Source organism: Marmota flaviventris, chromosome 5 (genome assembly GCF_047511675.1).
Source record: "Marmota flaviventris isolate mMarFla1 chromosome 5, mMarFla1.hap1, whole genome shotgun sequence".
In the NCBI taxonomy this organism is placed as follows: Eukaryota; Metazoa; Chordata; class Mammalia; order Rodentia; family Sciuridae; genus Marmota; species Marmota flaviventris.
This window is the reverse complement of record NC_092502.1, coordinates 3,005,437-3,029,349: the sequence shown is the minus strand read 5'-3', so window position 1 is coordinate 3,029,349 and position 23,913 is coordinate 3,005,437. Positions and strand designations below refer to the sequence as shown.

Sequence of the window (23,913 nt, the reverse complement as noted above, 5' to 3'; positions counted from 1 at the left end):
GATCCAGCCTTCCACGCCCGGTGGGATCCCAGAGCTACTGCCGCGCTCAGGTCCCGGCACTGCAGGGAAGTCCCGTCTGGAAAGGGGGCTGGACCAAGAACCTGTCATTCGGGCCGAGTACAGCACCGATTGGGTGACGTAAGTTGTCACTCAAGACAAGGGCGGTGCGCGGAGCCTGGCAATCAGGGGCGCCGGGGAGGAACTATCCAATGAGGTGCGCAGAAGGCGGGGAGGGGCGGGCTTCCGCATTCTCGCGGGGTTTTCCTCCTTGCTCGCTGAGTTCTTCGCCCACTGCTTCCGCGTCTTCTTCCCGAATCCCCAGGTCCTCTGCTTAGCCTGAGTCCCCGACGAGCTCGGGTACCCGGGATATTCCTCCGGAGGACGGCGGGTCACCCTGGTGGCCCAAAACGGTGAGTGTGCGGCCAGGACTGGCGAGACCCGGTCACCACCTGCCTTGGGGACCCGAGTGGTGTGAGCTACGGAGCGTGGGGCGGATTCCCCACTGTCGGGTGGCCCTGGGCCCGCGGGATGAGTTGGATGACAGGTCCCTGAGGTTAGCTGCGGAGCGTGCTCGAGTCTGCGTTGGCGGGTGGCCCTGGATCCTGGGTCTGCGGGTGAGTTTGGTGGCGTGTCCCTAAGGTAAACTGCAGAGCGCGGCCGAGTTCTCTGTGGCAGGTCGCCCTGGGCCCCTGTCCCATGGGTGGGCTGGGCAACAGATCCTTGTCCTCTGTTTCTCCTCCCTGTTGGCGACATCCCTGGGTCAGCTCTGGCCAGCTCATGTGGCCTGATGCTCCCAGGGTGTGTGGTGAGCAGGGGAGGGTGTCAGGGTTCTGGACTCAGGTGTGTTCTGTGTTAGCCTTAGGGGTCCCTGTTTCTCCCCAGGATTAACCTGTGCGTCCTACAGACACATACTCCTAAATGTGCAGGAAACAGGGTATCAAGTCCATTTTCCATTCAAAGCCTGGCTCCTTCCAAGACTGGCAGCAGAAACCTGAAATTCCAGTTCCCTCCCGCATTCCCAGATGCCAGCTGCACCCTCCAGTGCACGCTTTGCCAACTATTTGTTTCATAGTGTTTTAATTGTGGTAGTTTCTCCTATTAATGAATGGCACATTTAAAATATTTTATTTTAAAAATATGGGTAAACATTTCCCAGGAGTGGAAAACAGAGAGGAATTATCTGGAACTTGTTTTTAAAAGGTACTTATGCCTCCCTTTGTCTTGACTGTGCCTTGTCTTTGGGCATAGGTGTCCTTTGGCCACCACATTGTGACCTATGTGTTCAATCACTGCCCTGTTCTTTTCTGGTGTTGCTGCAAGTTGCCCACAGCTACCCTGTGCCCTGCAGGGTGCAGGCAATTTCAGACCTTGGGTCACCTCCTCCTACAGGGCAGCCTGAGGTGTGGGGTGCAGCCTCTCAGGGGAGCAGCTGGAGATATCCAGGTCTGGCAGTGAGATGCTGGTGTTCAGGTAACATGACAGACATGGTTCCTGCCCTCCGGATGCACTCAGAGCTTTGAAGGAAAACAGTTATCCCAAAGAGCAGGGGAAACTGATCCCAGCAAGGTGGAACAAAATGCTACAAAGCTCTTCAGCAGCAGGTGGGGGTTGGGAGGATGTGCCTGGTGACAAATGGCCTGACCTGAAGCTAGAGTCTAACAGGTCAGTGTCCAGTGGTGCTGCAGCTCCCTGGGTTTGTTGCCTTGGAAAGACTTGCCCACTTATTTTAGGGTCAGTTTTTCAGTAATTGTAAAGTGTAGCTTATTAGTAGAGCTGATTAGAAAATATTTCCAAAGGATAAGCTAGAGGTATAAGGCAGGGAGGGGGGGGAGATAGAAAAAAACAGAAAACACACAAATATTAGGTCTTATATTCCCCCTCTCTAAAAATTTTTACGTACTGTTTTTCTTCCCCAGAGTGAGTTTACTGCGTTTCTTGGATGACTTCTGTTTTTTTTGCAGGGGAGCATGTTGCAAATTTAAATTAGAACTGCAGGCCTTTGCTTTGGGAATGATACCTGGGAATAGAATCAGTGAAAACCTCTGTTTCAGTGTGGTTGCAGAAATGCATGCATTTCCAGATGAAAGTGTGGTAGAGAAATTGGTATATACATATATATGTATATATGTATATATCAATTTGTTGTATATATATATATATATATATATATATATATATATATTTTTTTTTTTTTTTAAGTTGTAGATGGGCACAGTATCTTAATTTATTTTAGTGTGGTGCTGAGGATCGAACCCAGTGCCTTACACTTGCAAGGCAGTGCTTCCCCACTGTGCTACAATCCCAGCCCCAAGAAGTTGGTATCTTTATCACAAAGATTCAACCTCACTATTTTGCTGAAGGCCTTGCTAATTGCTGAGGCTGGTTTTGAACTTGGGTTCTTATGTCGTCCTCTGGAGTCACTGGGATTACAGGCCTGCACTATAGCACCTGGCTAGTCAAAAATTTTTATGTACATTTTTTTTCTCCCTTTAGATGTGTTCTTTTTTGCAGTGGGGATGGAAGAGTGGTTTAAAATATAATTCCAGGGCTTGGCCTTTTGGATGCTACCTGGGAAAAGAAACAGGGAAGATTTCTTCTAATATGGTTGCAGAAAGTGAGTATATTTCCCCAACCCATTGTGGTAGATGAATTGGCTCATTACAGAGATTCACCAAAATATCCACTCCTGTAGTTTGCAGTGGTTTGGCAGTGGATGGGTCTGTTCTGTACCCTGTGAACTGCAGGTGAATGTTTAACACTGATTCTGTTGACCAAAACTAGTTAATTCCTAATAATAGTCACCTGTGATGATTATCAAATATTATCTTGGATATAGCATTGAGTAACATGTTTATTGTCTGAAAAGGAATAATTTTGATTTTCCTGTTGAAGTATTTAAATGTGAGTGTTTAAAATTGTTCCTCTGATAAACACAGACATAAAGTTTGAGTGATTTTACTGGGTTCTCTAAACACCAAATCTCTTCTGATTAAAAACTTGACTGAGGGGCTGGGAGTTGTGGCTTAGCAGTAGAGCACTCACCTAGCATATATGAGGCCCCTGGGTTCGATCCTCAGCACCACATAAAAATAAATAAATAAATGTTTAAAAAAAAAGAAAAGAAAACTTAACTGAGAAGAAGAGATCCTTGATCCCAGTGACTGTAACTCAAGGCCAGACTTCCTTCTGCAAAAGGAGGTCATTGAAGGTCCAGTCAGAGCTTTCTGGGCAGCCTTTCCTGCAGAGGCCCAGGCTGCTCACACCAACCCTGGAAGGCTCCCTTATACAGAAAAACTACAGAGCTCTGGAAAGCTGGGGATCCTCAGGCAGATGTGGTGGGGCACCAGATGGGAAGGCTAAAGGGAGCCCCTTTCTGAGGGTGCATATTGATCCCAGAGTGTGCAATGAAACAAGTGCAGATTTGGGTGAGAAGCAACTTATCTAAAGGAGCAGGAGGGGGGAAAACCACAGGTGAGCTCTGCAAGCACCCACAGCTCCTGCAGAAAAGGGCTGCGTCGTAGAGAGGGGCAAACAGGGTTAGGAAGAAGCTGGAGGGGAGGACAGCGAGGAGTCAGCCTGTTCTTAAGAGGCACCAGGAAGAAGGGTCCTATGTTGTCTCCAGGTGCCAGTGGGTCAGAGTTCAGGGTCCTGGAGGAAGGAGGAAAACTTAAGTCAAGTTTGATTAACAAGTATTTGTTCTGATTCCTGAAGAGAAAACTGTTCCCCTAATTGCTTATGAGGGGGAAAAAATAGGGGAGGGATTTTTAGTATCAGAGGGTGTCTGAGTTAAAAAGGGAGCATCTTCATGGGGCTGAGATTGTGGCTCAGTGGTAGAGTGCTGCCTGGCACTTGTGAGGCAGTGTGTTCGATCCTCAACACCACATAAAAATAAATAAATAAAATAATTTTTTTTTTTTTAAAAAGAAGGGGAGCATCTTCAAAGTCAGGATGGGAAAGGGGTCTCTGTGCAGAATTGCTATAGCAGAATGCAGAGGAAGAGATTTTCTTCATTCATAGATCTTTCCCAGAATTCTCTTTGACTCTTCCATTTTTTTTACATATCTTTTTATTTTGGCCAATCCTAAGCTGTATCCTTTATAGTAAGCTGAATGTAAGCAATGTGCTTTGCTAAAATCAAATCATTGAACTTGAGGAGGGGGAGATGGAAGTCCCCAGTTAGTAGTTCTTTGCTCGCAGCAGTGTGGCTGGCTGCCTTGCACCTGGCATCCATACTGGGGCAGTGGAGCTGACACTGAACCAGGGTTTGTGCTGACCCTGGTGGTGTCAGAATTAACTGTTGAATGACCAGTGGTTTTGGAGAATGGATTGGTGTTCATCAGACTCACGTTTTAGGTGTCAAAAGGGGTTTCAGGGAAAAGGCCTCATAGGTGAGGGCCCTCATGTGCCTGATGGTGGGTGCTTGGGTGTCAGTGAGAACTGAGGTCCTGCAGGATGGAACATTTCACTCTGGGGAGAGGAGAGCACAGTTACCTTCCAGAACCAAATGTCCAGCTGCTCAGGTTTCCTCATTTCCTAGGAGGAGCCACCTAGGCTGCATCCACTGTGAGAGTTGTCCCCATGCTTGGGAATGTGTTTAGCTACCAAGCAGGGTTCCTGGAGAACTGGGGGTGACAGGCTGCTTATCTGAGCTTGCTTCTGATGTAGCCTTTATCAACTCTTACTGCCACAAAATTCCAGTTTTCCCCCAAGTACTTAGGAACCTTTTTTTCCCCCCTCTAGGGTACTGGGGATTGAATTCAGGGGCACTCAAACATTGATTGACATCCTCATCACCTTTAAAAATATATATTTTTTTTTTTTGTATTTTTTGATTTAGACACAGAGTCTCACTGAGTTGCTTAGTGCCTCCCTTTTGCTGAGGCCAACTTTAACTCATGATCTCCTGCCTCAGCCTCAATAGCTTCTGGGATTATAGGTGTGCCCTACCATGCCTGGCCAGGAATTTCATTTCTTCATTGAACTTAGTATTTTTATGTTCTTGGTTAACATTTATTTGGATAGAGTAATTTGATGTAAAGAAGAACTGAGAGTTCTTGATATAATTGTGTGTGTGTGTGTGTGTGTGTGTGTGTGTGTGTGTGTGTGTTGCTGGTGGGGATTCAAACTAAGGCCTCATGCATGTGAGGCAAGCACTCTACCAACTGAGCTGTATCCCCAGCCCTTTGAAATATATTTTTAATGCTCAGTGTAGTCAGATTCTAAACTCCCATATATCCCCACCCAAACAGAGATGACTTGGCCCTGGGCAGGCTGCCCTGGTCTCTGCTACCTCTGCCTGAAGGTGCGGACAGTGCCGATTCTTTCTATCATTCCTGGTTGTTTACCCATGTGTGAGGAAGCAGAATGTTACTTGGTTTTGTCTTATTTGAGTTTTCAATAACTTTGTGTTGCCATTAGTACTCTATTACTGTGGGACCGTAACATGTAGTATGTGGTCTCTGTCTCAGTTGGTTAGACTCATGTTGCTGTTTTAGGCTGTGTTTCTCCCAGGTCCCTCCACTGTTTTTGCTTTGGGACCCTGACTTGTTTTGAGTGTAATTTTTATGTTCTTGATAATTCCATTCTTTTTAAAAAATTTGGCCCCTAAGTATGCACACTTTATGTTGTACACATTGGGAAATCATCAGGCTATTGATTATGGATAAACTACATTGCACTGTATGGATCAGCTCTCTGGCCTTTAATCCTTGTGTGTATATCTCTAATACATGTCTGTTCTTGTTTACTTCCATGTGGATGTACATTGCTTTTTACTGAATACTATTTCTATGAGCATTTTTTTTGTGTATTTTCATGTTCTTGGAAAGGTTTTCAGTAATTTTCTAAAATGTAATTCAGTTAAAACTCAATTCAAATTTAATTCGTTTGTGAGGTAATTTCTTCTTTCCTTTAATATTCCCTCAACATGAATTTATTTTTCTTTGTAAAGACTGCAGACATTTCCCCTGATGTAGGGCAACCTTCTTGTACCCTTTTGTTGTTTCATGCAGGAGCCTCATTTTTCATAGATGTGAGTGTATCAATCTCTTCCTTTGGAATTTCTTTGTCTTCTTATTCAGAAAACCTATAGGACAGGGGGCATGATGGGTTTCAAGAGAGAAATACTTAGTTGTCCCCTCCTGGCCACCAGGGAATGAGCCCTCTAGGGGCCAGCTGTCAGAGCCTGGCTCCCAACTTGGGAATGTGCTTACCTCTCTGCAAGTGGGTTTTCATTCTGTACTGTGGGTGAAGCAGTCTCCTTACATGAGGTGGTTCAAGGGCTTGCTTTTCCATTCATTGAATTCTTTTTTATTATTGCCATATAATTAGTTTTTCATGCACTTATTAATTGTATTTCCTGATTGTCTTTTTATTTTCTTGGGTGAAAAAGAGTTGATTGAGAGTGAAAGTGTGAGGAGGCCTTAGCCATGCAGCCTTGGCTTCTTCTCAAGTGATAGATGCCTGTCTCCCTCCCTTCCATTCTGGCCACACCTGGCACCTACCTTCTCTGAGGTCAGGGTTGGCTGCCTTGAACACCAAGGCTGTAATTCCTCACACATGCTTGTGTTTCTGTGCCCAGAGGAGCAGGAAGACAACAGAGCCGGCTGTGGAGAGCTGTCTCAGCCCTGCCTAAGTGGAAATGTCCCTCTGATGGGGCAGGTCCCCTTGCAGGGAGGAAATGCTGTCTGAAAAGGACTTTTGCCAAGACTCTGTCCTTCTGGCCTATTTACCCAGGACTCGGCTACATCTCCTGTCACTCAGGGCCCCAAGTTTGTATATGTGGCTGGGGTATGCAGGGGTCTTATGAACCCTGGGCAAGTAGCAGGCAGCTGGTGGGAGGGGGTGGTCTTCCACAGTCTCAGAGGCCTTCATCTCTCACCCTGTGCATCTCCAGGACTGTGTCTTCTCTGCTGCATGAGGCCCAAGTGGCTGTGTCTCAGATCTGTCTCCCTGTGACCTACACCTGCTGAGATCCATAGGAAGGATGTCTGGACTCCTCAGAAGGCAGGAAGTGGTGAGTGTGTGGGGCCAAGTCAGATCACAGGGGTGGGGGGTGGGGGAATGTGGGCTGTTTAGAACTGGTGGGAACCATCTGTGGCTGGACTCTGGCCTCCCAACTGTCGGCTCCAGAGTCAAATGCTGCTATAGCTCAGCCCTTGATGCCTTCAGCTTATGGTATGGGCTGGTCCATGGTGGGTTCCCAGTGTGCTGCCTGGTCTGCCTGATCTTTGGAAGAACCCTCTATGCCCAGCTGGACCTCAGTCCCAGCCCCTTAGTGTGCAGTGAAGGTAGAGGACCTCATGGATCCTGCCTCGGGTGTGGGTCTCCTGTGTGAAGGATGCTGGTTTGAGGGGTCCCTGTCCTTCCTTCCCCAAAAGTCACCCTGCTTTCCCCCATTTAGGGCCTGTTAGGGCTCTCAGTAGATCTTCAAAATTTCTGCTCTTTGATGACATTGCTGGAATCCACATTCTTCTCCAGCTCACAGCATTATCAACTTTCTGCTCCTCACACTACATTCAAGTGGGCACAGCCTCAAAGATGTGTCTTCTGTTGATGAGTTTGCCCTGTGGTGAGAGCAGTGCAGAGTCACCCGGAGCTCCACTGTGAAACAACTTCCTGTCTCTCTTCCTTTACCTTCCCCACCAGAGATGCCAGGATGTCTTTGTGTAGGAGTTTCTTTTGTACTCTTCTGGGGTCCTGTTTCTTTAGCCACTGTCCTGTCCTTTTCTGGGGCTACCTCTGGGTACCAAAAGCTGTCCTGTGTCCTGCAGGGTACAGGGAATTTTAGGCCCTGGGTCACCTCCTTCTAAAGGGCAATCTGAGGTATGGGGTACAGACTCTCAGGAGAGTAGCTGGGGGCCCATTGGCTGAGGAATGTGCTAGAACAGGCCTCATCTAGACAGATCCCTCCTAGCGATATTGTCTCCCCCAAGCCCTGTTCCCATCCCTTGGAGACAGGTGGACAGTGAGCCTGTGGATGCTGGTGCTGAGGGGCCAGGTCAGCAATGATTCCTGCCCTTGCATTCTCTCACAGTTGTGTAGGAGGAAAACTCTCCCAGAGCATAAGGACCACCCACCCCAGTGCAGTGCTGTGCAAACCTGAAAAGCCTCCTAGACTGGAGTCATGGTCCAGGTCTCCTGGATCATGGAGTGTTTCAGTGAGCAGGACCAGGTGGGAGGATGCCCAGCTCATAGGGACCTTACCTGCTCCTTGAGCTTGAGACATCTGTGCTCCCTCAGCCCCAGCCTTTTCTGTGTTCCTCACTTTGAAATGAATGCTTCCTTATTTGAGACTCAGGTTTTCCTTAAATGTGAAATGTATTTATTCAGGGGTGAGCAAGGTGAAATATTCTTTTTTTTTTTTTTTTTTTGAAAAGTCTTTTCTGTTATCATTTCATTCATTGGACATATTTTGGGAATTTAAGAAAAAAAGTCCCTAATAGGCTATGGTGTCTTTTTCATGTCCTTTGTGGTATTGAGTGTCATACCCAGGGCATTGCTTACACTGGTATTTTCTCAAATTATACCCTTCTTTGGCTTTCTATTTTCTTTCTGATTTTATTAGTAGATTAGTTATACATAATATTGGGGTTTGTTTTATTTATTTATCTCCTTGCCAACAGGGATTGAATGAACTCTTTACCACTGAGCCCCATTGCCAGCCCTTTGTGTTTTTTATTTTGAGGCTGTCTCAGTAAATTGTTTAGGACCTTTCTACTTTGCTGAGGGTCACCTCAAACTTTCATCCTCTGCTTCAGCCTCCAGGGTTGCTAGGATTACAGCTGTGCACCACTGTGCCTGGCTAATGTTGTGGTTCAGTTTTTACGTAACATGCAAGCATGGGATGTAATGTTCTCCACTTCAGATGCCAGTAACTCCTCTTTCTCTCTCCTACTCTCTTCCTGTTTCCTTTCCTCTATGCTACTGGCCTTCCTCCTATTTATTTATAGTTTTTTTTTTTTTTCAAATTAATGCCTTATAGAGAAACATAATGGAATTTTTTTGTTACATATTCCTACATGCACACAGCATAATTTGTTCAGTTTTATTCTACTCTTACTCTATTTTCCTGACCCTCCTCCCTTTCTCTCAGTCTCCTTGGTCTACTGTATTGATCTCTCTTCTACTTTCATGAGATCCCTCATACCCCACTTCTTCCCTGATTCTGCTCTAGCTGCCACATATGGGAGAAAACATTCAACAGCTGGCTTTCTGACTCTCACTTTTTGCACTAAGCATGTTGTCTTCCAGTTCCACCCATTTTCATGCCAGTGGCATAAGTTCATTCTTTAGCATTGAGTGAAATTCCATTGTGTTTGTGTACCACATGTTCTTTATCCTTTTATCTGTTGATGGGCACCTGGTTTAGCTCAATACCATGCATATTGTGGATTGTGATGACTGTCACTGTAGCGTGTTGATGTTACACTGGGCACTCCGGCTGCTCTCTGCAGGATGGTGCTGAGTCCCCAGGTTTGCAGCAAGGACAGGTAAGACCTCCTCAAAGCTTCCAGCCGTGTTTCACTGAGGTGCATCCTGCAGTTATGTGAGATTTGATGCTGTTGTAGCATCACAGTGGTCCTGCAGGTTTTCCTGGGTTTCTATGTGGAGCTGCTCCACTGCTGTTTTGGTGACCTCCTGCTCCCCACAACTGTTGTCATTCGTCATCTACATGGTGTTCCTGGTGTGATTACTGCACCCTTGGTTATTGTTGACTTGAAGTAAGTTTTGTGCTCATGACGTGCTAGTCAAAGTGCTCTTCTCTTTTTCAAAGTTGTTTGCTATTCTCGGTCCCTTGCAATGTCATATGATGTTTTCAATTTCTAAAAAGAAATCTTCATTTAGTGCCGCAGTCTGGCTGGGCACAAAATCACGAGCCACTCAAGCAGGAACAAACTTTATTTTTTGAAACTGCCGCCAATGTCCAGTACGCGCCCGGGAAGATCTTTGGATCCACCCTCGCGGCCTCCTCCCGGAACCGGCAGAGAGAGCTCCTCCCCCGGAACTCCCTCCTACTGTACTTCCCCAACCAATGGGAACTCTCCAGGAGTCCCATAGCAGGCCTAGGTGAACAGCAGGAGTCCAATATCCATATGAATGCAAATCTTAACATAATCATATCATCTCAATGGCTAGCTGGCATCACCTTTCAACCAAAAATGCCATGCATCATATACTTGGCTCTTAGCAACTTAGGATTTCATTGGTAAATAGAATCTGTAGATTCTTTTGAAGGTATCACCACATTAATAATGTTAAAACTTTGGTCCATGAGCATGGGATGGTTTTTCTTTTGTTTGCATCTTGAGCTTCTTCCAACAAGTGTTGCGATTTAGGAAATAAGTTTTATACTTTTTTGTTGTGTTAGTTATTATGTATGTATTGTATGTTCTTATGTTATTATTCTATATTTATTCTTGTGGTGCTATTGTAAATGAAGTTTTGTGTTAATTAATTGCATTTCAGTATTTCATGTGTACAGAAGTTGACTTTTTTTATTTTAAATTGATTTTTATTGAAATTTGTGTATTAATTTTTCACTGCTGACCTTGGGAACAGATCTACCTCTTGGGTGTTTACAGGTTTTCAAAATCATTTATATTTATATTTATATTTCTACTGTAAACTTTGCAGTAAAGGATTTCATGAGAGCCTCCATTGTGAAATCACTTGGATTACCCCAACTTTGTGAAGTGATTTGGGATCCTGGAGCCACAGTGTGACATGGGAGATGGGCTTGGTCACTTAAACCTGTGAAAGTTGAGTGGATGTGAGCTGTGAGGACATTTGTGGGAGGCCTCCCTCTGTGCCTTTGTGTGTGTCAGAGCCCCACCACTTCTGAGGTACTGATCTCCACCCTGTAGCAGGCTTTCTGGTAGGCACTGCAGTGATGAAAGCCCATCTGATGTCCCCTTCCACTTGCAGTAGAGGTTTTAGGGAGCAGGAATCCAGCAAAACCAGTCAGTTGGGCACCATGTCTGGTGTTCGCTGTTGATGGGGAGAGAGGTGGTGCAGGGCGCAGAGTGTGCTGTCTCCTCCCGTCTTGGTGCCTGTGGCTGCTGTGTCTTCTGGTGAGTGTGTCTGGGTCTGAGCCTGAGCCTGTGCCCACCTCTGTGTGCTTGGCGAAGTCCTTGATTTTGCTCAGTGTCTGGGGCTGTGTGAGTTGGCCCTGAGGTCTGGAATACCTTGGTGTTCTTCCTGGCTTCCCTGGGAGCACCTCTGCTGTGTTGTCAGAAGTGGTGAGAGCAGCCTTCCTTGACTTTTTCTTTTTGTCACGGTGAGAGCCTTTCATCCTGCAGTGGAGCCTCACATTTTCTAGATCCCTGTGGCTTTCTTCAGGGTGTTGTATTCTTTGCCAGGTATGTGTGTGTTTATGTCCTGAAGATGGGTTGAGCTTTGTCAGCGGCTTGTTCTTCATTCATTCCAGGTATTAACACCTCTCCAGAGGCTCGATGCACAGGTATTTTCTACAATTCCTTGGGGTGCCATTTTAATCTTCAGATGGTGTCCATGGAGGACACCATTTTTCCTTTCTATGCTGATGCACTTTTAAGTTACACATATGGACGAGGAGCAGTGAGCTAGTCGCGCACCTGTTCCAGTGTGCCATGATCAGATCAGGGCGTCAGCTCTTCCGTCTGTTAACATCTGCCATTTCTTGGTGTCTGTGGACTGCTCCCCAGCTGAATTATGAAAACCACAGTGGCATACTGTACACCATGGCTACCCTACTGTGCCAGAGAGCGGAAGTGCTGGCTCCTCTGAGTGTATCCTGTCACCTGAGACCCAGCCTCCTCCCCCAGCCCTGCTGTACCCTCTCCTCTCTTCCTCACATCTGGTGAGTACTCAGTGCTTTCTGTGACATCAGCTGGCAGCTTCCCTGTGTGAGGACACGCAGTGTGTCCCTCTGTGCTGCCTTCTTCCACTTAGCATGGCATCCGTAGTTCCAGCCTCATTGCTGCAATGACAGGACTAAAGGTATTTTTGGTGAAATTAAGTTTACCTATTCTTTCATGAATCTTATAGATGGTATAATATCCCAGAAACCATTTCCAAATTCAGTGTTGTGAGACGTGTGCTCTGTGTTTTCTTGTAGGAATTGTGAGGCTCACATCTTACTTCATGACTTTGTTCCATGTAGATTTCAAGTATGCATGTGCTGTGAGGTGGGGTCTGACTTCTGGTGTTGATGTGAACATACAGTTTTTCCAGCCGTTCATTCCCCAGGGTTCTTTACACTTGGAAAGATCTGGCTCCTTCTGTATGGGTCAGCACTTCCTGGTCCCCCATTCTCCTCCATTGCGGTATGTGTCTGCATTTAAACCTGTGCTACTATGTCTTTGTTTGTTTTAAATTTCTTTTTATTATGATTTGTTGTATATGACATGGAATGTATTACAATTCATATTACACATATAGAGCACAATTTTTCGTATCTCTGGTTGTATACAAAGTATATTCACACTATTCATGTCTTCATACATGTACTCTGCATAATCATGTCCATCACATTCCACCATCATTTCTAACCCCCTGCCCCCTCCCTTCTCCTCCTTCCCCTTTTCCCTATCTAGTGTTTGTCTGTTGCTCCCATGCTCCCCCTCCCTACCCAACTATGAAACAGCTTGATGCTGGTTGTTTTTATCTTTCTTTCCTTTCTTTCATTTATTTTAGGGGTACCAGGGATTGAACTCAGGGACAGTCGAACATTTAGCCACATCCTTAGCCCCATTTTGAATTTTATTAGAGACAGGGTCTCACTGAGTTGCTTAGGGCCTGGCTAAATTGCTGAGGCTGACTGTGAACTTTCCATCCTCCTGCCTTTGCCTCCCATGCCGCTGGGATTATAGGTGTGTGCGATGCTGGTTGTTTTAATGACTCATAATAAAAGCCATTATTTATCAGGTGGTTAGTATGTGCCTAATCCTGTTAAGATACTTCACGTCCTAGATTTCTTTTTAAAGTCGTGTTTGTTGACTTTAAATATATGGTACAATTTGCCCTATTTAGTTTTATATTTATATGAATTTTGATAACACAAATATAAAAAATGACTGTATACAGATAGATAGATACATAGATAGTATTACAGTCAAGATACAGAATGTTACTTTGTTCTCTTTTACTTTAGATAAATTAATTTTAATATATTTTCATTTAACCCAATGATTACCAACATAATTTGCAAGGAAAATAATTGTTAGTAAGATATTTCATGTTCATTTCTTTGTCCTAGTAATTCTGTGGAATCGAATGTCTATTTAACACATAGCACACCTCAATTTAGAGTAGACACATTTCAGATACTCACTGGCCTCATGTGACCAATGCCTGTCATATTGGCTCCTTTCTTCATCTTTCTCCTTTTAGCGATTCATGATGTAGGCTGCATGATAAGTCCCCTTGTGATGTGGTTTCTTGTTGAGTTCCATCAGAGAGGGACACCAAGAGATGAACTTAGAATATACAGGAGTAGAGCATGGTACTTTATTCTTCCTATAAGACTCTTTTAGACTGTGAGTTGGTTTCTACAAGTTTTTGGTGGGAATAGCTTCAGTTAGGTCACCTTCTCCTACAAGTTTTTCATAATAGCTCTCTCTTCTTTCACCTCCTACCTCTCCAAGTTTACAGAAGGAAAGGTGCTTCACAAAACTTGTTAGTTTCCCTCAACCTTGCCCTTATCTTTTATAAATACCTTATTAAACAATTTTTACTCTGATCTTTTTCATCCTTAAATCTTGACTACTGGATTTTAAATTATAAGAGAGTAAAATATACCTCCTCTCATATCACAGGCACTGTATATATAATGCCAGATTAATTATATATTAAAATATAACATATAAAATACTAAATGTTTTAAAGAACATATTTATATAACTTTGTGAAGAGAAATGGAAAACAAAAAATATGAGATAAACCAAAACCTGAAAAATTAAATGATATTGTACTTAAAATTTTTATGTGAAAAAATTTATCAAAAAGAGTTGAAAGAGACATGAATTGTATTACAGGTCATTTTTGTTTATTTTTGACATTTAACTTGACTTGGTTCCTCCTTTGGTTGGCTTTTTCTTTATTGTAGTTCTTCCCTTTGCAGATTTTCATCATTGTTTTTAATTTCCTCCTCATGGAATATTTTTGCCTGCAATGTTCTGTAGTGCAGGCTTTCTTGCTGTAAATTCTTTCAGCTTTTTTTTTTTATCATAGAACGTTTTATTTCATCATCAAATTTGAAGCTTAATTTTGCTAGATATAAGATTCTTGGTTGGTATCCATTATCTTTTAGAACTTGGTATATGTTGTTCCAGGATCTCCTAGCTTTAAGAGTCTGAGTTGAAAAATCTGCTGAGATCCAAATTGGTCTTCCTTTATAGGTAATGTGATTTTTCTCTCTTGCAGCCTTTAAAATTCTAACCTTTTTCTGTATGCTAGGCATTTTCATTATAATGTGTCTTGTTGTAGATCTGTTGTAATTTTACACATTTGGTGTCCTATAGGCCTCTTTTATTCGATTTTCCAGTTTATTCTTCATGCTTGGGAAATTTTCTGCTATTATTTCATTTAAGAAATTGTGCATTCCTTTGTTTTGAATCTCTGAACCTTCCTCTATCCCAGTAAATCTTAAATTTGGTCTTTTGATGGTATCCCATAGTTCTTGGATATTCTGTTCATGGTTTCTTACTATCTTCACTGTGAGGTCAACTGTATTTTCAAGATTGTATATTTTTTCTTCATTGTCTGAGGTCCTCATTTCCAAGTGATCTAGTCTATTGGTGATGCTATCAAGTTTTTTAATTAGCTTATTGTTTCTTTCATTTTGAGGATTTATATTTTTTTCAGTATCTTTATCTCTTTCTTGAAGTAATCGCTTGCAACTTATATTTCTCTCTCATCTCTTTGTTGGAGTGATCGATTTTTGCCTGTATCTGCTCACTTAGGTTGTTCTTTAATTCCCAGATCATTTTAGTTATGTATATTCCAAACACCTTCTCTGATACATCATCTATGGTGCTATCTATGGATACTATTGTTGTGGTATCTTGGTTTGTTTGGGGCACTTTCCTCCCTTGTTTTTTTTATGATGTCTATGTGTCTTCCTCTCTTGATGTATAGATCTGAGGTATGACAGCTTCTTCCCTATTGTCTTATAGTGTTCCTATAAGTTACCAATACCTCACCTTTAAGGGGGAGATCAATATTACAGCACTTAATGTACCCAATGTGCAGCCATAGATCAGTTAGCTTCTATTTTTATATTTACAGTTTTGTCACTATAATCAGAAATGATGAGTTTGGTTATCTTCTACCATATAGTCAATAGGTTTCTGTAATGGTTTACAGTTTCTAGGTAGAAGAGAGGGTGGGGCTTGGCTGAGATGTTTATGAGGTAGGATGTGAGAGAATGGAGGTATTAGATTATATGACTAATGAGAGGGCAATCATTAGTAGGAGAAACAAGAGATAGGGAACCCCATGCAAGACTCCCTGTCACCTCAGCAACAGGATAACTGTTATCACCCCTAGTAGAGATTCCTTTGGTGCAGCCAGGATCACAGGAACCTTGGTGATGTCTTACCAAGTCTTTATTGTTGTCTCTTGATAGAAGCTGCGATATCTCAGTTTTGTGGTGGTGGCAGCCTCAAGCCTATACGTACCCTGATGTTGGGCTTTGGAACCATGCTTTGGTGAATAAGGAACCACAGCACAAGGTGCCTTACTACGTATCTCTGGGCCTGGGACAGGCCTCTCCTCTGGATCTTCGGGCCTCAGTGTGGAGGTCGGGCCTTTCCTCCAGATCTGGCCGTGCTGTGACCTGTACACTTTGGTTACTGTAGTTTGAGCAGATTTTGAAATTACGAAGTGTTATGCTTCTTCTTTTTTCTTCTTCTTTCATTGTTGAGTGTCTTGCAATTCCATGTGAACATTAGAAGAATACCTCTTCTTTTTGTATAAAAATGTCTTTGGTATTTGGAAAGTGATTGAACTGACTTCATGGTTAATGTTTGGGGAGATTTACAATTCTGTATGCTGGCAAATACCAGTTATCGTCAAAATGCATCACTTCCTTCAGAAGTATTTTTTAGTTTTTGTTGTGTAAGACTTTGCAGATAGTTTATAACCATTTTTATGTGGCTTTCACCTTCAGTCCCCCTCCTGGCTATTTTCCATTTTAGTTGTGCTTTTATGCATCTCACAATGTGCTGTGGCGCTCTGATGTCCCATGGATTACAGGTTTCTCCTCCACTCATTCTCATTGTTAATTCCACATAATTTTAATACTTTGAATTTCCCATTCTTCTTCCTTAAAACTATTCTTATGTAAAAATGTTTTCCCTTTTTTCTAGCAAAAAAATTGTTTTAATTTTATTTTCACAGCAGAATCTAATATCAATTAATGTTTGCCCATGGAATTGAGGAAAACAATGTATTTTTTTCAATTAGATACCAGTTTGTCTTGACTCATCTTTTTTTTTTTTTTTTTTTTTTTTTTTGGTGCCTGATATTGACCTCAGGGGCACTCGATTACTGAGTCATATCTCCAGCCCTATATTGTATTTTATTTAGAGACAGGGCCTCACTGAGTTGCTTAGCACCTTGCTTTTTTTGAAGGCGGCTTTGAATTTATGATCTTCCTGCCTCAGCCTGCCGAGACTCTGGGATTATAGGCATGTGCCTCAGAGCCCAGCCTTGACTCATACTTTAACTTGCATGTGAATGTTTCCACTTCTCCACAATACTTTCTATCTCTTTAGTCAATTTCCATATGAATTTGAAATTTTCTTTTCTCTTGGTCTGTCTCTTGGTTCATCTTTCTGCTAATCTTATGCTGTGTTTAATAGTATAATTTAAAAGTTTCTTATTTATAGTCAGGTGTCACTTAACATTCTGGGTGTTCTTCTTTAGGCTGCCTCATGACTGCACAGACACCACAGAGTCCTAAAAGGAACAGCCTATTACATCCCTAGACTCTGTTGTTTCAGGGCTTCCTAGGCTACAGCCTTGCACAGCATTAGACTTTACAAGATACCAAAGGTGATCATGCAGTAGGTGTTTTTGTACAATCATTCCTACAAACACATTGCTTTTTTCTTTACTACTGATAACCATGTGTATGTAGTCCATTATTAACCAAAAATGTCTTTGACCAAAACATTGTTATGTGGTAGATGACTGTATATTATATAAACCAAAGGTCTGCTGTCTAGAACATATTGATAGGTATTACTTTTTTAAAAACTTCTTATTGTTCTTGGACAAATATTTTCTCTTGATGAAGCACCTGCAAATTCTACTTGATTTTCTTGGTGTTATCACACAGGATAAGCTTAATCCCTAGTTTCTATGTTTTGACCACTTCAATTAAATGTTGTCTACTAGGGAAGCTCTGAGATTCTTTATTCAGAGGGTTCTTTTTCTTTTTGAGGGGTTGGGGGACTTTAATCCTTGAAGTTCTAATTTAAGAGTAGAAGAAAATAACAGGATATCTGAAGGTAAGCAAACATTCAGTAAGTCCTATGTTGCTTATGTACCCTCTAAAGCACTCTGACTCAGTGTAAATGCTTAGTTTGGTATGATCCTTCCCAAATTCTTAGCTCCCCCTACCCACTAAAGTACCACTTTGTCAGTAGGCATTTTTCAGAATAGGTACTGTCAGGAGGACTAATATTAGTTCTCTTCTGCACATGAGTTAGTAGGGCTTTATTATTCCATGTATTAGACATGCACCCTAGAAAGACCTTAGGGGTGACCCAGGAGCGTGCCTTATTCCTTGGACTCCACAAGGAGAAGGGTGTTTTTGCTCTGCTGCTACATTTCTAGATAGAAAAGTAGCTATTACATTGGAATGCTTGTTTGGGAAGTGAGTGCAGATATAGAGTACAAGTTTCAAAAACCATATCATGAAATAAATATATGGAGACCACAGAAATGTGAGAACATCTCACATGTTGAGAATAGAGCCCTCATGTTGTCAGTCTCTCCTGGTCTGCACTACATGTTTGTGGCATATTTTAGACCTTAGTGGCCTTTGAGGATGTGGCTGTGAACTTCACCCAGGAGGAGTGGGCTCTGCTTGATCTTTCCCAGAAGAATCTCCACAGAGATGTGATGCAGGAAGTACTTAGAAACCTGGCTTCTATAGGTAAGAATGATGTTTCATTACATAATGAAAGACAGAGCACCTGGGAGGTATACTTTGCTCATGCATGTGGAATGTGGAAAAGGGAGTAACTGGGGAATAAATTGGGCCCAATGTCATTGCACTCAGCAGCATGAATATCATAATTCTGTCTTTTTTCTTTTTTCCATCTTTTTTATTAGTGCATGATAGTTGTCCAAATTGTAAATCTCAAAATGCATTCTAAAATCACGATGATCCATAATGACTGTTCTGGGTCTACATTTTAGGAGACAGATGGGAAGACCAAAATGTTGAAGATCAGAACACAAATCCTGGGAGAGATGTAAGGTAATTTGTACTCATAAGAGGAATCAGAGCCCTGAGGGAATTCTAGCTTTTCCTATAATTTTACAAACAAACAAAGAAAACAAGCATGATATCAATAATGTTTATTCTTTTTTTTTTTTTTTTTACCAAAATTAACCTTAATGTAAAAGACATGTTTAGTGTTTTCAAAATAATTGACTTGTTGACTGTGCTAACAACCTGTATTTAATAGCACTGCTTCATTAGCAGCTGTGGAGGAGCAGTTTTGCAAAGTAATTGTTACATTGACTTTCAAACAGAATACAGTGTAGACATGACAGAAAACCAGTACTTTCCCTGACATGGGTAATAGTGTAAGTCCAATGCCTGTTAATAAATGTAAGAGTATTAATGAGCCAGCCATAAACTGTGCTTGTAATTTTTATACAGAAATCATATGGTAGGCTCTGGAACAAATTTGAAAGGTGCTCAGTTTGGAAAAAACCCTCAGTGAGATTCCATATTTTAGGGGTTTTTTTTTTTGGTACTCATGATTGAACCTCTGGGGCACTTGACAACTGAGCCACATCCCATCCCTATTTTTGTGTTTTTATTTAGAGACAGGGTCTCACTGAGCTGCTTAGCACCTCGTTTTTTGCTGAAGCTGGATTTGAACTCGAGATCCTTCTGCCTCAGTCTCCTCAGTCACTTGGATTACAGGTGTGAACCACCGTACCTGGCTCCAAATCTTAGTCTTAAAGGATATTTCTGGTAGAAAGTTTATGTGAAAGCAATACGTGTGGACAGATCTTCATATATTATGTTTTCCTTAATAGGCATATCATATCTCACTGTGCAAACAAATCATATAAGAATGAGGAGTGTGGAGGGAAGCCATATGAAGTTAAACAGAACAGGAAATCCTTCATTTCTCTCACAAGTGTTCAAAGACAAGTGTCAGTGCATGATGTCAATGGACCTTATGGATATTTGACGTGCAGAAAAGAGTTCAATTGTTTCAGGAGTTTTGAAAAATGTGGACAATCTCATACTGGGGAGAAGATATATGGAAGTAAGCAACCTGGGGAAGACTTAACTTGTTCCAGTTCCCTTCGAAAGTATAATAGAACACATACTGGAGAGAATCCTTACCAATGTGAAAAGTGTGGGAAAGCCTTTGCTAGATCCAGTCACCTTTGTTCACATAAAAAATCTCATACTCTAAAGAAGCCCTATGAATGTAAACAATGTGGAAAAACCTTCCCCTGGCCCTCTTCCCTTCAAGTACATGAACGAACTCATACTGGAGAGAAGCCTTTTAAATGTAAACAATGTGGGAAAGCCTTTGCTAGATCCAGTCACCTTCGTGCACATGAAGAAACTCATTCTGCAGAGAAGCCCTATGAATGTAAACAGTGTGGGAAAGCCTTTGCTACATCCAGTCGCCTTCGCGCACATGAAAAAACTCATACGGTAAAGAAGCCCTATGAATGCAAAGAATGTGGAAAAGCCTTCGCTTGGCCGTCTTCCCTTCAAATACATAAACGAACTCATACTGGAGAGAAGCCTTTTAAATGTAAACAATGTGGGAAAGCGTTTGCTACATCCCGTCACCTTCCCTCACATGAAGAAACTCATACTGCAGAGAAGCCCTATGAATGTAAACAGTGTGGGAAAGCCTTTGCTGCATCCAGTCATCTTCATGCACATGAAAAAACTCATACTATTAAGAAACCCTATGAATGCAAACAATGTGGAAAAGCCTTCCGCTGGCCCTATTCCCTTCAAATACATAAACGAACTCATACTGGAGAGAAGCCCTATAAATGTAAAAAATGTGGGAAAGCCTTTGGTAGATCTAGTTACCTTCGCTCACATGAAGAAACTCATACTGTAGAGAAGCCCTATGAATGTAAACAATGTGGGAAAGCCTTTGCTACATCCAGTCACCTTCACTCACATGAAAAATATCATAGTATAAAGAAGCCCTATGAATGCAAACAATGTGGGAAAGCCTTCCCCTGGCCCTCTTCCCTTCAAATACATGAACGAACTCATACTGGAGAGAAGCCCTATGAATGTAAACAATGTGGGAAAGCCTTTAGTTGTTCCACTTATCTTCATGTGCATGAACAGACTCACATTGGAGTGAAGCCCTATAAATGTAAATAATGTTTAAAAGCCTTCACTTCTTCCTCTTCCCTTCAAATACATAAACAAACTCATATTGGAGAGAAGCCCTATGAATGTAAACAATGTGGAAAAGCCTTCCCCTGGCCCTTTTCCCTTCAAACGTGAACAAACTCATATAAATGTATACAAATATAAATAAATTTAAACAAAGCCTTTATTTTACCCCTATCTTCATGTGCATGAACAGATTTACATTAGAAAGAAGCCCTATGAATTAAACAATGCGGGAACACCTTCACCTGGTCCTCTCACCTTCAAATATGTAAACACTCATACTGGAGAGAAGCCCTATCAGGGTAAACAATGTGGGAAAGACTTTGCATCATCCAGTTACCTTCACTCACATGAAATAATTCATACTGTAAGGAAGCCCTATGAATGTAAACAATGTGGGAAAGACTTTGTATTAAGCTCTCAGCTTCACAAACATAAAAGAACTCATATAAGAAAGAAGCCCTATGAATGTAAACAACCTTGAAGAGGTTTGGCTATATTCAGTCAGCTTCACTCACATGAATGAACTTATATAGGAAATGAGACCTATGAATGTAAACAAAGTGAGAAAGCCTTCACTAGGTCCTCTTACCTTCAAATACATAATTAAACTCATACTGGAGAGAAGCCCTGTGAATTTAAGCAGTGTGGCAAAGCCTTCACGCAGTCCATTCCACTTCATCCACATGAACGAATTCATACAGGAAAGAATGTTATGAATGTAAACAACATGGGAAAGGCTTTGCTTCATTTGATGGCTTTTAGTCCCATGAAAAAACTGATACTGGAGAGAAGCCTCATGTATGTAAGCATTGTGGTCAAACTTAGTTTTACCATTCATCTTCACATGCATGAACAGACTTACCCTGGAGAGAAGCTCTATGAAGATAAATAATGTATTACAATTTTCATATTTTCTCCCTTTTCCTAAAATATAAGTGAACAATCTCATAGAGGAGAAAGACCCTATGACGTAAGTGTTGTGGTAACAACTTCAATAGTTTGGCTTCTTCAAATACATAAGAAAACTCATAATGGGAAAAAACATTATGAATGTATACAAGGAAAGCCTTTACTTCTTCCTGTGGGTTTTACATACATACATATATTTATTCTAAAGAAGAGTCATTTGAATGTAAACAGTAGGGCAAAACATTTACAAGTTGTGATTGTCTTCATGTACATGAAATAAATCATACTGGAGAGAGGCCTCTTGAATATAAACAGTGTGGTACACCCTTTGCTTATTCCAATTCAGTTTGAAAACACCAGAGAACTCATACTGCAGAGAGCCTGTATGCATGTAAACAGTCTGGAAAAGTTTAGTACTTCCACTCACCTTCAAGAACAGATGCACTTATACTGCTGAGCAAGTATAATGTAAGCAATGCCGGAAAGGTTTCACTTATTGTTATCAGCTTTAAATCATAAATTCATACTGGATAGAAGTATTATGGCTGTCAAAATGTGTGAAAGCCTTTAATTGATCTTTCTACCTTCAAATACAAGAACAAACACACTGGTGAGTGTTATGGTTTGAGTCTAATCAATATAGATTATAGATTGTAGATATAAGATATTGATAAGCAGAATAAATAAGATAAAAAAATAAGTACTATGGGATAAATAATGTTAAATTGCCCTGTAATAAGTTAGAAGTAAGCATAGAACATAAGTTCATTAGGAGTAAGCCTAAGTAATAGTAGTAAATCATGTAATTGTAAGATTTGGGATTTAAGCTACAGGAAATAAAATATAGAACAGTGTGAGGTGATAAATCAGTAGGCCAGTAGAGTTATAGATAAACAGATATAGATAAGGTTAAATCAATATAGCCATAGACAAATATAGATTGGTATAGCCATAATGACTCAATTTTTATAACTCCTCTATGAACTCTCATATAAGTTATTTTTAAGATGCTAAAAAAAAATTTTTGTTTTTCTGTACTTGAGCACAGGATGTAAACCCATAAATGTTCTCAAACCCAGGATGTAGTTGTCTGTTTTTGCTCCCTGCTTTCTCAGCACTTGTATCCTGCTTGCTTACAACTTGCAGATTCTGTAGGATGTGGTTTTCTTCCTTAAATACTCTGGCCACAGACAATTTGAAGCTGTTCTCCCATAGGGTTGCTTGGACTCTGTTAGGGGTCTCTGGCCAGATAATAAAGACTCTCAAATTTTCTTTAAATTTGGACTTAGAGAGTTTTCTGAGTGATCATCCCATAACAGTGAGAAGCCCTTTGAATATAAACAAGGTAGTGAAAACTTCATATGCTGCAGTTACATTCAAAATCAAGAAGTAACTCATATTAGAATAATGCTATACTAATATAAAGAATCAGAAAAGTGGTGCAGTTCCCTAATAAGCCTTAAAGAAATGGTAATGTAGAAATGCACTTTGCATGCAAAAATTGTGGCAAATTTTTCAGTTTCTCTAGTCATCTTCAAATACATGAAAGGATTCACATGACAGAAACTCTGAACATTAAAACATGGTAAGTCAGTTTCCCCACTTGCTTTCAAAGCCATTTCACTCACAGTAGGGAGAAAACCTTCTAAATGTGTGATATTTACTTCCTATACATGAAAGGTAATGGAACAAAGAAATGTGTGTAAGTGTCCAATTTTTCCAATTCTTTTGAAGAACATAAAACAATTTGCACAGGGTGAGAAATTCTGAAAAAGAAATCGGATACAGTCTTCACATGTTCCAGTTTGATTTATGTGTCAGACTGGATTTCCACTGAATTGACAATAATAGTAGAGAAAAATCAACCTCAGGGAGGGAAGATTTATTTTGGTCCATGACTGGCTGACTGCCTTGCTTTAGGCCTGAGGTGGAGCAGAACATAATGTGGAATGGTGTAGGAGGGTAGACCTACTTACCTCATGGCAGCTGCGGAGGAGGGCGAGAGTGAACCAAGCCCATCCCTAGTTGTCTAACAGGTTTGGATTATGCAGAGTGCAGCTGTGGCCTTTCTATTTTCTGTGTGTCTGCTTCCCTTGATACTGTAGTGTGCAGCCTTGATGGGGTTTATATCCTTGGTGCCTGATGGTACAGGTACTGATTGGTAAAGGAAGAGGAAACAATGGTGTTTGCTTCCAATAAAGCATGGGAGAGGCTACCCCCAGTGTTCTGAGGGCAAACTCCTTTGTCAGTGTGGGTTTCCTTGGCACTGCTGTTTGCCATCATTTCAGAAGTCGGATGAGAAAAAGTTTTGATGTCCTTGGAGAAAATGACACTGCATTGTGTACTATCCTGAACAAGAATAAATCACATTTCCTGAAGATTGA

General features: G+C 41.6%; 1 protein-coding gene across 1 annotated transcript; it reads left to right on the top strand.

The window, feature by feature from the left end:
• Positions 1-281: 281 nt before the first annotated feature.
• On the top strand, positions 282-23,913 carry LOC114080289 (zinc finger protein 709-like). The gene is given in 6 exon segments (XM_027921841.3): positions 282-410; positions 2,494-2,614; positions 6,896-7,015; positions 18,019-18,145; positions 18,412-18,472; positions 19,267-23,913. Coding segments are annotated over 4 exon segments (1,680 nt in total). The 5' UTR covers positions 282-410; positions 2,494-2,614; positions 6,896-6,985; the 3' UTR covers positions 20,729-23,913.